This window comes from Hemiscyllium ocellatum, chromosome 14 (genome assembly GCF_020745735.1).
Source record: "Hemiscyllium ocellatum isolate sHemOce1 chromosome 14, sHemOce1.pat.X.cur, whole genome shotgun sequence".
Lineage (NCBI taxonomy): Eukaryota > Metazoa > Chordata > Chondrichthyes > Orectolobiformes > Hemiscylliidae > Hemiscyllium > Hemiscyllium ocellatum.
In genome coordinates, this window is record NC_083414.1 from 67,027,885 (window position 1) to 67,040,745 (window position 12,861).

Genomic DNA, 12,861 nt, shown 5'->3' on the forward strand with positions numbered 1-12,861 from the left:
TTCAGCATTGTTAATTTTAGCAGAATGTAATATCACTACAGATGACTAAATAAGAAGGCAAACCTCATCTGGTCTGTTAAGTACACTTTGTATTGGCAACTATGTAATGGTATTGCAGATTGCCACATCTTGTGGTTCCCCCAACCATTCTGCTCTCCACTCTACTTCTTTACCCTGTATCTTTTTATGTTCTTAATCTTTAGGGGAGATGGTGGCATAGTGGTAATATCACTGAGTCAGTATTCCAGAATACCAGCTATTACTCTTGGGACTTGAATTAAATACTGTCATTGCAGCTAGTTAAATTTGAATTTAGTAAATAAAATCAGGACATTGAAAGGTAATCTCAGAGATGATGACCATGAAATTACCATTGATTCTCAATGGTACAAACTCAGCTTATTCACTAAAGGAGGAAGGCTGGTGTCTTTCCTAATCTGGCTTACATGCGAACCCCCAGATCTATAGCAAACTGTTTGTTTCTTCATTGACCGTCAGAAATGGCTTAGTTGGCTGCTCAATTCAAGAGCAACTTGGGATAGACAACAAATGATGGCCTTGCTAGCGACACCTACATCCTGTGAAAGTATAAAGAAAAGAATCTTCAAATAAAAGCATCAATAAAGTCAAGTTATGTCCACAACTGTTGATTTTCAGTTAGATAAAGTTCATTGAGACAAGTCTCTTAGGAGTATGGCCTGTGACCAATGGAGTGCCACAAGGATCGCTGCTGGGTCCTCTTTTTGTCATTTACACAAATGATTTGGGTGTGAGCATAAGAGATAGAGTTAGTAAGTTTGCAGATGACACCAAAATTGGAGGTGTATTGGACAGCGAAGAACGTTACCTCAGATTACAACAGGATCTTGACTAGATGGGCCAATGGGCTGAGAAGTGGCAGATGGAGTTTAATTCAGATAAATGCGAGGTGCTACATTTTGGGAAAGCAAATCTTAGCAGGACTTATACACTTAATGATAAAGTCTGAGGGAGTGTTGCTGAATAAAGAGACTTTGGAGTGCAGATTCATAGTTCCTTGAAAGTGGAGTCACACGTAGATAGGATAGTGAAGAAGGTGTTTGGTATGCTCTCTCCTTCTGAGTCAAAATGTTGAGTACAGGAATTGGGCAGTCGTGTTGCGGCTGTACAAGACATTGGTTAGGTCACTGTTGGAATATTGCATGCAGTTCTGGTCTCCTTCCTATTGGAAAGATGTTGTGAAATTTGAAAGAGTTCAGAAAAGATTTACAAGGATGTTGCCAGGTTTGGAGGATTTGAGCTATAGGGAGAGACTGAACAGGCTGGGGCTGTTTTCCCTGGAACGGCAGAGGCTGAGGGGTGACCTTATAGAGGTTTACAAAATTATGAGGAGCATAATTGGACTGAAGGGTCAGTTTCTGTGCTGTACAACTCTATGACTGACTCTAACATCTCTGTGGAGACTTGCTCACCAAAGTGCCAAACAAATTTTCATTTTGAATGAGATATCTTCCTTTTTGGTGGGAGCATGGATAGGATAAATAGGCAAAGTCTTTTCCCTGGGGTTGGGGAGTCCAGAACTAGAGGACATAGGTTTAGGGTGAGAGGGGAAAGATATAAAAGAGACCTAAGGGGCAACTTTTTCACACAGAGGGTGGTATATGTATGGAATGAGCTGCCAGAGGAAGTGGTGGAGGCTGTTACAATTGCAATATTTAAGGGGCATTTGGATGGGTATATGAATAGGAAGGGTTTGGAGGGATATGGGCCAGGAGCTGGCAGATGGAACTAGATTGGGTTGGTATATTTGGTCGGCATGGACTGGTTGGATGAAGGTCTGTTTCCATGCTGTACATCTCTATGACTCTATAAGAATCCCCCAAAAATAAAATAACTGTCCAAATAGTTTACTTTCTAATCATCATAGCAATCAATCTCTATCAATTAATCTATGACAGATGCTGATATGAAATTACTTCTGCCAGTGGTAGAGAACTTTAGCAACAAAGTCACCTGTTCCTCCTAACCAGATCCCACCTGTTAAGACTCAAATTACTTGTATAGTATATTTCAAAATATTATTTCTTTGAAAGAAACCTATCGTATTTGATGTCTGCTTCTGCTGTCTTCTGTTGGAGCCAATGCAATAGAATCCAACAACCACTTGGTTATTGTATGGAGGTGCCAATGTTGGACTGAGGTGGACATACTTAAAAGTCACTCAACACCAGGTTATAGTCCAACAGGTTTATTTGGAAGCACTAACTTTTGGAGCACTGTTCCTTCATTAGGTAACTGAGCTACAAGATCATAAGACACAAAATTTATAGCAAAAGATGACAGTGTCATGCAACTGAAACAGTAATCTTTTGCTATGAATTCTGTCTTATGATCCTGTTCCACAGCTACCTGATGAAGGAGCAGTGCTCCGAAAGCCCATACTTCCAAAATAAATCTGTTGGACTATAACCTGGTGTTGTGTGATTTTTCACTTGGTCATTGAAATTGTATTTGCAGAATTGTTAAGTTCTGAGGTCTTTTTAAATGTTAAATCAGCTTCTGATTCTGCCAGTTGGGGCTGTCTGATTATTATTAAATAATGAACCCCATGTATACACTGATACAATGCTGTTTTATACAGACCAATCGTGCAGAATGGGTCCTGATCTGGCCTGGTCAAGTTGTTATTGCAGGCTGCCAGACCTTCTGGACCATGGAGGTATCTGAAGCGCTACAGATTGGAGATTTGGAAAGCAGACTCTTCCCAAAACTTGGCAGTCAGGTTTGTGTGTTGTCTACTGGTAGATGCAATGGAATGACTACTGTGCATGTATCCAGGGTTGTAATATTTCTTGCATCATTTTCTGTGTGTACTGACCTCAATTTCGCAGTAATTGACTGTGAAGTACAAATGTAACCTCAAAACAAGTAATAACAGTAATATGCAGAGATAAATATTAAAGTGGTAATAGTGCCACTTTATTTTGGTCATTTCACAAATGAGTTTACTTACAAGACTTTCAATAATTTGAAAACCCTTAATGCTTGATTCTTATATCCTTGGTGTTCAACTAGTTGTTTTTCTTGAAACTCTTGCCTCAGGACACCTACTCTAAAGTAAACAATTAAACAAGAGTGCTGGACTGAGAAACCACAACAAAAGGTCAATCAGAGGAACGAATGGCCTTTTCAAGACAAAATCTGTTCATGGGATGGGACTGTTGCCAAATTGATAAATTGCTGCAATACATCTTGTAATTGGTAAACAGTGCTGTCATGTGTGCTGCCACTGGTGGAGTAAATAAGTGTTTAAAGCAGTGAATGGGTTGTAGACCAATCAACTGTTTTGTTCTGAATGAAGTTTACCTTTTTGAGTGTTGTTAGAGCTGTATTCATTCAGATAAATGTGGAGTATTCTGTCATTCTTGATTTATGCCTTGTAGATGGTGGAAAGGCTTTGGGAAGTTGGGAGGTGAATCACTCACTCACTAAACCTCTGATTTGTTCTTGCAGGTAGAATATTTATATGGTTATTATAGTTCATTTCTACTCAAAGGTAATCCAAGTTGTTATTGATGAAAGAATCAGTGATAGTATGACTAATAAGTGTCATGGGAAGATGGTTGGATTCTGTCTTGTTTGACATGGTCATTACCTAGCATTCAAATGGCACAAATGTTATTCACCATTTATAAGACCAAGCCTGAATATTTTCCATGTCTTTTGCATTGGGAGACAGACTGCTTTAGTATCTGAGAAATTAGAAATGGTGTGGAATATTGTACAATCACCAATGAACATCCCATTTCTGAATCGCTGGAGGTAAAGCCATTAATGGAAAAAACTAATGATGTTTTGGCCTAGGACAGTACTGTCACAAAGCTAGCCCCTTTTTTTTCTAAAAGCTGTTCCTTGGCTCAAGGAGACTCTGTCTTTGATGTTTTTCAACAGGGTAATAAACCGGGTACAGAGACGAAAAGGATTTTGAGAGACCCTTTGTTTATATGTAAACAGATGAGGCTTCAAGCCAAAGTGGCCATGTTTTAGAGGTGACCTGTATGAAGAAAGGAGAGTGGTCAGCTTTCTGCCTGAACTGAGCAGTTTTAGTCCGAGCTGGTGAGACGTTCAACAGGGAGCTGTGTGGAAACGCTCTCTCTCTCTCTCTCTCTCTCTCCATCTTCTGCCCTTCAACTTCAACCTATAAGCATGTGTTCCATTTATACTGGTTTTTAAAAGGAGTTTGTTATTGGGACTATTGTGTATATTCGGAACAGCATAATTAAGTCTAGTTGGATAGGCTGAGTTCTGTAGCGGTTCTTTATTCTGTTCTTTGTGTTTCATTGTGTAATTTTGTGAATAAATTTTTGTCTGTTTTAAAATCAAGTAGTTAACCTAACTATCTTATTCTGGGTAATTTTCGCTGGACGCTTACTGAAACAAATTGCAAACTTTTGTTCTGAGGCTGTCTGCTTAAGAATGTTTGAGTGGTCTGGCCTAGTCCAGAACACTACCCTAAGAAATCTTTGAAGCAATATCCATGGCTAAGAGGATTAACCTCCAAAAACCATTTATCTAACTTTTGTGCCAGATATGATTTCAGCTAGTGGAGAGGTTTTCCCTTGATTCTCCGGCTCCCTGATACCATGTTTGGTCATATTCTGCTTTGATGATTTGTTCATGTTTTGACCAAACTTTAATGAGGTCTGGAGTTCAGTGAGCCTAACAAAACATGAATTTTTTTCAAAGGGGTAATAAACCAGGCCTGGCTCCAATCAGTTTGGTTTGGTACAGAGATTAAAAGGATCTTGAGAGGGCATTTATTTATATGTAAACAGATGAGACGTCAGGTTTTTGGTGACTGTGTCAATTGATATCATTCATCATATTGCCGATAATGAAATGCAGTTTGATGGAGAAATAATAGGCAGATTGAATTTGTCCATTTCCTTGTAGACAGGGCACAACTCAATGAACTATGTTAGTGTACAGATGCTATTTTTGTTGTTGTACTGGAAAAGCTTGACTGAGAAAATGTCTAATTTGGGGGCACAGTCTTAAGCACTACAGCTGAAACGTTGTCAGGACCTATTGTCTTTGCTGGATCCAATGTACTCAGCTTTATCTTGATACCATACAGACTAAATTAAATTAGCTGCAGGTAGGTGCCTGTAGTGATGGGGAGCTCAGAGGATGTAGAGATGGATCATCTACTTGGTACATCTAACTGAAGGTGGTTGAAAGTACTTCAGCCATTTTGTTGTGTATTGACAGACTGAACTCTGCAATCATTCAGGGGTTTGCTCCTGCTGTTTTATCAGTTTATTTGTTACCCATTGTATATGATTGGATGTGGTCAGGATTACAGTGTGTTGATTTAATCTGTTGGATATGGAATTGCCTAGTTCTGTCTATAAAATATTACTTCCGCTGTTTAGAACTCCATTAGTCCTTATAGCCTTGACATCTTGCTTTAAAGTACAAAGAACAATACAGCACAGTAACAGGCCCTCAGCCTTTCAAGCCTGCAATAATACATTTTGCCCTTCCATACTAAAACTGTTTTCACTTACATGATCCGTATCCCTCTAGTTCCTTCCTATTCATGTATTCGTCCAGGTGCTTCTTGAATGCTGCTATTATGTCTGCTTCCACCACCTCCTCTGGCAGCATGCTCCAGACACTTATCACCCTTCGTCTGAAGAACTTGCCTCACACATCTCTTTTAAACATCCCCCCCCCCCCCCCCCCCAGGACTTGAAGCTGTGTCACCTAGTAATTGACCCTACCATCATGGAAAAAAGCCTCATACTTCCCACTCTACCCATGCCATTCACAATTTTATAAACTTATATTAGGTCGCCTCTCAACCTCCTGTGTTCTAGTGAAAACAAACCCAGTCTATCCAACCATTCTTCATAGCTAACATTTCCCATACCAGGCAACATCCTGATAAACCTTTTCTGTACCCTCTTCAAAGCATCCACTTCATTCTGGTAATGTGGTGACCAGATTCAATATTCCAAGTGTTGCCTAACTAAAGTTCTGAAAAGCTGGGCACAACTTGTTTATCCTTGTATTCAATGCCCCTTCCAATGTAGGCAAGCATGCCCTAGGCCTTTTTTTTACCAAATCAGCTGTCTGCGCTGCCACTTTCAGTGATCTGTTGACCTGCACACCCAGATCCGTCTGTATATTTTTCGCTTGTATTTAACCTTCCAAAATGTATCACCTCACATTTGTCAGGATTAAACTCCATCTGCCATTTTTCTGCCGAAGCTTCCAACTGATCTATATCCTGCTGTATTCTCTGATAATCCTCCTCACCATCCGCAACATTACCACTCTTTGTATCATCCACAAACTTACTAATTAGACCAGCTACATTTTCCTCCAAATCATTTACATAGACCATGAATGGCAGAAGCCCCAGCACAGATCCCTGTGGAACACTACTAGTCACAACCCTCCATTCCACTGCTACCCTCTGTCTTCTATGACTAAGCTAGATCTGTATCCATCTTGCCAGCTCACCTCTGACACCATATGACTTCACCTCTTGTGCCAATCTGCTATGTCAAAGTATGCTTGTGCTACTATTACTGTCGAAAGTGTGGTGCTGGAAAAGCACAGCAGGTCAGGCAGCATCCAAGGAGCAGGCAAAAGGCTTGTTCTTACACATTCCTCATTGCACTGTAGCTGCCCCTTTGATGGCGATGTTAGAGTTTACAAAGATGCCAGGCCATAAAATTAGATAACGCTGGAAAACAGTTTTGCTGCCTCTGATTGTGCACAACACCTCATGAATGCCCAGTTTTGAGATGTTCGATCTTTTCTAAACCTGTCTCATATACATCATTCAGAATTGAATGCAGATTGCGTGTAGTAATGGAACTTATAACAGATTCACCCCAGGTGGTATGTGATGACAAGTCTTGTTATAGATTGGCTGAGGTTCTCTGTGATGACAGGTCTGGTCATGAGTGTGGTTAGAGTCATCGAAGGTATATTTCTTTCTCAATCACTTTTCTATTCCTTTCCTAAAAATGTTGATTCACTCTGGGCAAAATACATGGTCAAGCAACATTAATATAATTGCAGACATTTGGACTTAATATCAACTTAACTCACTGGATAGGGCTGTCATGGAATCAGTTGAAACACTAGTTTCACATCTTACCCATTATTCCTCCCCGTTAACTTCAATGGAGAATAAAGTTCAGGTGGAGTATACTGCACCCCAGATTTCTTGCATTTTCTGTGCTTAATTACCAAAAAACTCACCAGTGCTGAAGACAAGTATAACGCTCTGACTTGAGAGTGTGTTGTTGGAAAAGCACAGCAGGTCAGGCAGTATCCGAGGAGCAGGAAAATTGACGTTTGGGGCCCTGGCAAACACTTTCAACTCTGATCTCCAGCATCTGCAGACCTCACTGTCTCCTAGTTGATAACGCTCTGACTATCAACTTGAGAAAACCTACTTGTTGACTTAGGAAGAGTACCTTGTCTGTGCAACTATGTTTTAGACTTCATTTACTGGGTAACTATTACAAGCTTTTCCTTTCTGTGGTGCTATCACCAAAAAATTAATCAGGTTGTAAATTTGCTCGCTGACCTGGTAGATTCGTACTCAAATGTTTCATCACCATGCTAGGTAACACCATCAGTGAGCCCCTGGTGAAGCATTGGTGTTCTGCCCACTTGCTGTTTTTCTGTCTTGGTTTGTAACGGTAGGTGATATCATTTCTATTTCTGTTTCTGAGAGTTGATAAATGGGGTTCACGTCTATATGTTCGTTAATGGAGTTCCAGTTTGAATGACAGATGTCAATTATTTGCAGTGTGTGTCTTTGTTTAGCCTGTCCCAGGATGGATATATTGTCCCAGTCGAACTGGTGTCCCTCTTCTTCTGTGTGTAAGATACGAATGATTGTTGGTCATGTCGTTTGGTGGCTAGTTGGTGTTCATGTATCCTGGTGGCTAGTTTCCTGCCCATTTGTCCAATGTAATGTTTATTGCAGTCCTTGCAGGGTATTTTGAATATGATTGTTCATTCTACTGGTTCTTGATACAGGGTCCTTTAAATTCATCAGGAGCTCTTTCAGTGTGGTGGTAGGTTTGTGGGCTACCATGATGCAAAGAGGAAGAGAACAATAACAGACTCCCTTTCCTGGATGTCACAGTAGAACGAAAAGCCAATGGAGAGCTACAGACCAGTGTGTACTGAAAAGCCACACAGATACTCAGCTGGCTCATTCCTGATGAAGGGCTCCTGCCTGAAACGTCAATTTTCCTGCTCCTCAGATGCTACCTGACCTGCTGTGCTTTTCCAGCACCACTCTAATCTTGATACAGGTGCAATCATCGCAACCCCACAAATAAAACTGTATCAGGACATTATTTAAACAAGCCACAACACATTGCAGCACCCAGGAACTATGAGAAGGAAAGGAAAAACACCTACATTATGTATTCGGAAACAACGTGTACCCAAAATCGCAGTCGGCTGGTTCCTGCACAACAGACCTAAATAAGAACACACAGACACCGTAGCCACCCTGCCATCTATCAAAGACATCTCGGATATGGCGACCAGACAACTTTGGCCCTTAAGCATCATGGTAGCCCACAAACCTAGCACCACACCGAAACAGCTTCTGATGAATTTAAAGCACCCTATACCAACAACTAGCAGATCGAACATCATATATAAAATACCCTGCAAGGACTGCAACAAACATTCCGTTGGAGAAACAGGCAGGAAACTAACCACCAGTATACATGAACACCAACTAGCCACCAAAAGATCAATTATCACTGGTATCCATACACACAGACGAAGAGGTGCACCAATTCGACTGGGACAATGCATCCATCCTGGGATAGGCTAAACACAGACATGCACAGGAATTCCCAGAGGCCTGTCATTCAAACTGGAACTCCATTAACTAACATAAAGATTTGGACCCCATTTACCAACCTCTCAAAAACAGAATCGGAAATTATATCATCTACCACAACAAACCGAGACAGATAAATAGCAAACAGGACAGAACACCAACACTTCACCAGAGGCTCACTGATGATGATACCGAGCATGGTGACGAAATGTCTAAGAACAAATCTATCAGCTCAGCGAGCAAATTTACAATCTGGTCCACAACCTGAACCACAAATCTTCTCCAAAATTGCTAAAAATTAATGTTTGGAAAATCAGTGTTTAAGTACTGAACAGAGTCCCATGATAATTAAAAGTTTCCATATGTTTGTAACAAGTGACCGAATGGTACCTTACCAAATGCCTTCTGAAAATTCAAATGCAAATATATTTCCCTTTAGCTGACCCTCATATTTCAATTAAATTTATCAAATTCATGCTTTTTCTCTTAACAGCTTGTGCCTTTCTGAAACTTCTCTTATGTCATCCTGGGGTTAACTCTTTGATGGTATTGTAAAAATGAACTCTTGAATTTTAATTTCATTGTTTGATTTGACACTTGGGGCTTTAATGGACTGAAATAATTTTTTAAAAGCAACTAAAAACATTGACTTAAATGGCCACCGACATCACCGAAGCACAAGTGACTGAGTTTCAAAGTGGATTTGACTGGACCAGGAAGCCAGATTCAACAGCTGGCTGGCTTTGAAATTTGAATTTAGTTTGTAAATCTTAATCAGGATTTTTATTGGATCAATATTGTAGAGTGGGGAGGTAAAGATAGGTTTATGAGAGAGTAAAAAGTTGTTCAGAAATAAAATTGTTAATTTTCACTTTAAATGACCTCTGGGATAATTCTTTACCTCTTGAATTTTAACAGATTATGATGCGAGGTGAGCTTTTGTTTGTCGGCTTTAAATTAGCAGAGGGGTTTAACCCATGCCATAACACAACATTTAGACTCATAGAGTTGTAGAGGTGTACAGCACGGAAACAAACCCTTTGGTCTAACCCATCCATGCCGACCAGATATCCCAACCCAATCTAGTCCCACTTGCCATTACGAGGCCCATATCCCCCCCAAACCCTTCCTATTCATAAACCCATCCAGATGATTGTTAAATGTTGCAACTATACCAGCCTCCACCACTTCCCTAGGCAGCTCATTCCATACACGTACCACCCTCTGCATGAAACAATTAGCCCTTAGGTCTCTTTTATATCTTTCCCCTCTCACCCTAACCTATGCCTTCTAGTTCTGGACTCCCCCACCTCGGGGAAAAGACCTTGTCTATTTACCCTATCCATGCCCTTCATGATTTTATAATTTATAATTATAATTTATAACCTCTTGAAGGTTACCCCTTAGCCTCTGAGGCTCTAAGGAAAACAGTCCCAGCCTATTCAACCTCTCCCTGTAACTTTTAAAAAACATTTATACAAATACATAGATAGAAAAGGTTGAGAAGGATATGGGCCAAGTGCAAGGAAATGGTGTAAGCGTAGGTTGACATTTTGATTGCCAAGGATCAGTTTGGGCCAAAGGGCCTGTCTCCTTGCCATAAGACTCTATGACTTCATCCAAGACATCAATTAAACAATCGTAGTTTCAGTTTAAAATCTTACACCTTAAGGACTCCCTAAGTACTATAAGCAGTATATTTATAAATCTTTTTTGTATGGGATACTGTCCCTTTTTAAATTTGGACCTGTGTGTATGCTTGACATTGAGTCTTAATAATTTTTCTCAGGGTTAGCAGATAATAAAATTGTATATGAAAACATTACAATTATCTCACTGCAGCTACATAGGAAATTAGTAAACGCATTTTCATTGTAAAGAGGTATAGCCCCATGCTAAAAAGAGCAGAAACCTTTGTTGCAGGCTCTTGTGGAGGTTGAAAAGAGGGGTGCCGATTCACCCCTCCTCACCTAGTTTGAATACTCTACAATTGATGTTAGGCTAATAGCTTTCTCTTAGCTTATCTCTTTTGCCCGACTTTGGACAAATATTTAGTTCAGAGCTGTACTCTGGTACTGTGCCTGCTTCTAAAAATTTCAGAAAATGATAATTGTCCCTGCACCTCTCCTTCCCAACTTCCTTCAAACATTCTAGGCCATTTACTACCTGGGATTGGTTTTGTTCATTCTTAATTTTGTTAACATTTTAATTAATTTTTAATATTTATCTCAAGTGCTGATTCTTCCTTACAGTTCTCGGGTACTGCTATAGTATTGAATGCTGATTAGCCTCATGTTTCTTTTGTATGACTTCAAAATTTCTTTTTCGAAAAACATAGCTGAATGATTTGGTGGGTCTCGTGAGAGGGAAGCTGACGAGAATGCAAAGAACAATATTATCAGCACTGATTGTGATTGAAGTACATGCCAAGGACGTAGTGGCTAACCTTCTGGAGGAAAATGTTCAAAGTGAGAATGACTTTGAATGGATCAGCCAGCTTCGGTAAATGCTTGTTTTATTATTAGATCAGTTTAAATGGTTTGCAACAGAGATGAGTGGTTTACCACCATCATTATCCAATGTACCAGAAGTCAAGTGGTTCTTTCACATAGCTTCCTGAAATGAAACAAGTACAGAGTCATAGAGTCATAACGTCATAGAGATGTATTGCATGCAAACAGACCCTTTGGTCCAACCCATCCATGCTGACCAGATATCCCAACACAATCAAGTCCCACCTGCCAGCACCCGGACCATATCCCTCCAAACCCTTGCTATTCATATACCCATCCAGATGCCTCTTAAAATGTTGCAATTGTACCAGCCTCCACCACTTCCTCTGGCAGCTCATTTCCATACTTGTACCACCCTCTGTGTGAAAACGTTGCCCCTTAGATCTGTTTTATAACTTTCCCCTCTCTCCCTAAACCCATGCCCTCTCGTTCTGGACTCCCCCCAAGGGAAAAGACTTTGCCTATTTACCCTATCCACGCCCTTCATAATTTTGTAAACCTCTATAAGGTCACCCCTTAGCCTCTGACGCTCCAGGGAAAACAGCCCCAGCCTGTTCAGCCTCTCCCTATAGCTCAAATACTCCAACACTGGCAACACCCTTGTAAATCTTTTCTGAATCCTTTCAAGCTTCACAACATTTTTCCGATAGGAAGGAGACCAGAATTGCATGCAATATTCCAACAGTGGCCTAACCAATGTCCTGTACAGCCGCAACATGACCTCCCATCTCCTGTACTCAATACTCTTACCAATAAAGTAAAGCAGACCATATGCCTTCTTCACTATCATATCTACCTGTGACTCCACTTTCAAGGAGCTATGAACCTGCACTCCAAGGTCTCTTTTTTCAGCAACACTCCCTCGGACCTTACCATTAAGTGTATAAGTCCTGCTAAGGTTTGCTTTCCCAAATTGCATTTATCTGACTTAAACTCCATCTGCCACTTCTCTGCCATTGGCCCATCTGATCAAGATCCTTTTGTAATCTGAGGTATTCCTCTTCGCTGTCCACTACATCTCCAATTTTGGTGTCATCTGCAAACGCACTAACTATACCTCTTATGCTCGCATCCAAATCATTTATGTAAATGACAAAAAGTAGAGGACCCAGCACCAATCCTTGTGGCACTCCACTCCACTCCACTAGACTGGCCTCCAGTCTGAAAACAAACCCTCCACCACCACCCTCCATGTTCTACCTTTGAGCCAGTTCTGTATCCAAATGGCTAGTTCTCCCATGTGATCTAACCTTGCTAATCAGTCTCCCATGGGGAATCTTGTCAAACGCCTTACTGAAGTCCATATAGATCACATCTACCACTCTGCCCTCATCAATCCTCTTTGTTACTTCAAAACACTCAATCAAGTTTGTGAGACATGATTTCTCATGCACAAAACCATGTTGACTATCCCTAATCAGTCCTTGCCTTTCCAAATACGTATACAACCTGTCCCTCAGGATTCCCTCCCAC

The 12,861-nt window shown here is 40.6% G+C and overlaps 1 protein-coding gene across 1 annotated transcript in view; it reads left to right on the plus strand.

Annotated features, from left to right (window-relative positions):
• The window catches only part of dnah1 (dynein, axonemal, heavy chain 1), a 437,548-nt gene that overhangs the window by 133,236 nt on the left and 291,451 nt on the right, over positions 1 to 12,861 (plus strand). The window contains exons 25-26 of the mRNA XM_060835044.1: positions 2,621 to 2,761; positions 11,214 to 11,377. Of these exons, the coding sequence (XP_060691027.1) occupies positions 2,621 to 2,761; positions 11,214 to 11,377 (305 nt within the window). The remainder of the gene's footprint in view (positions 1 to 2,620; positions 2,762 to 11,213; positions 11,378 to 12,861) is intronic.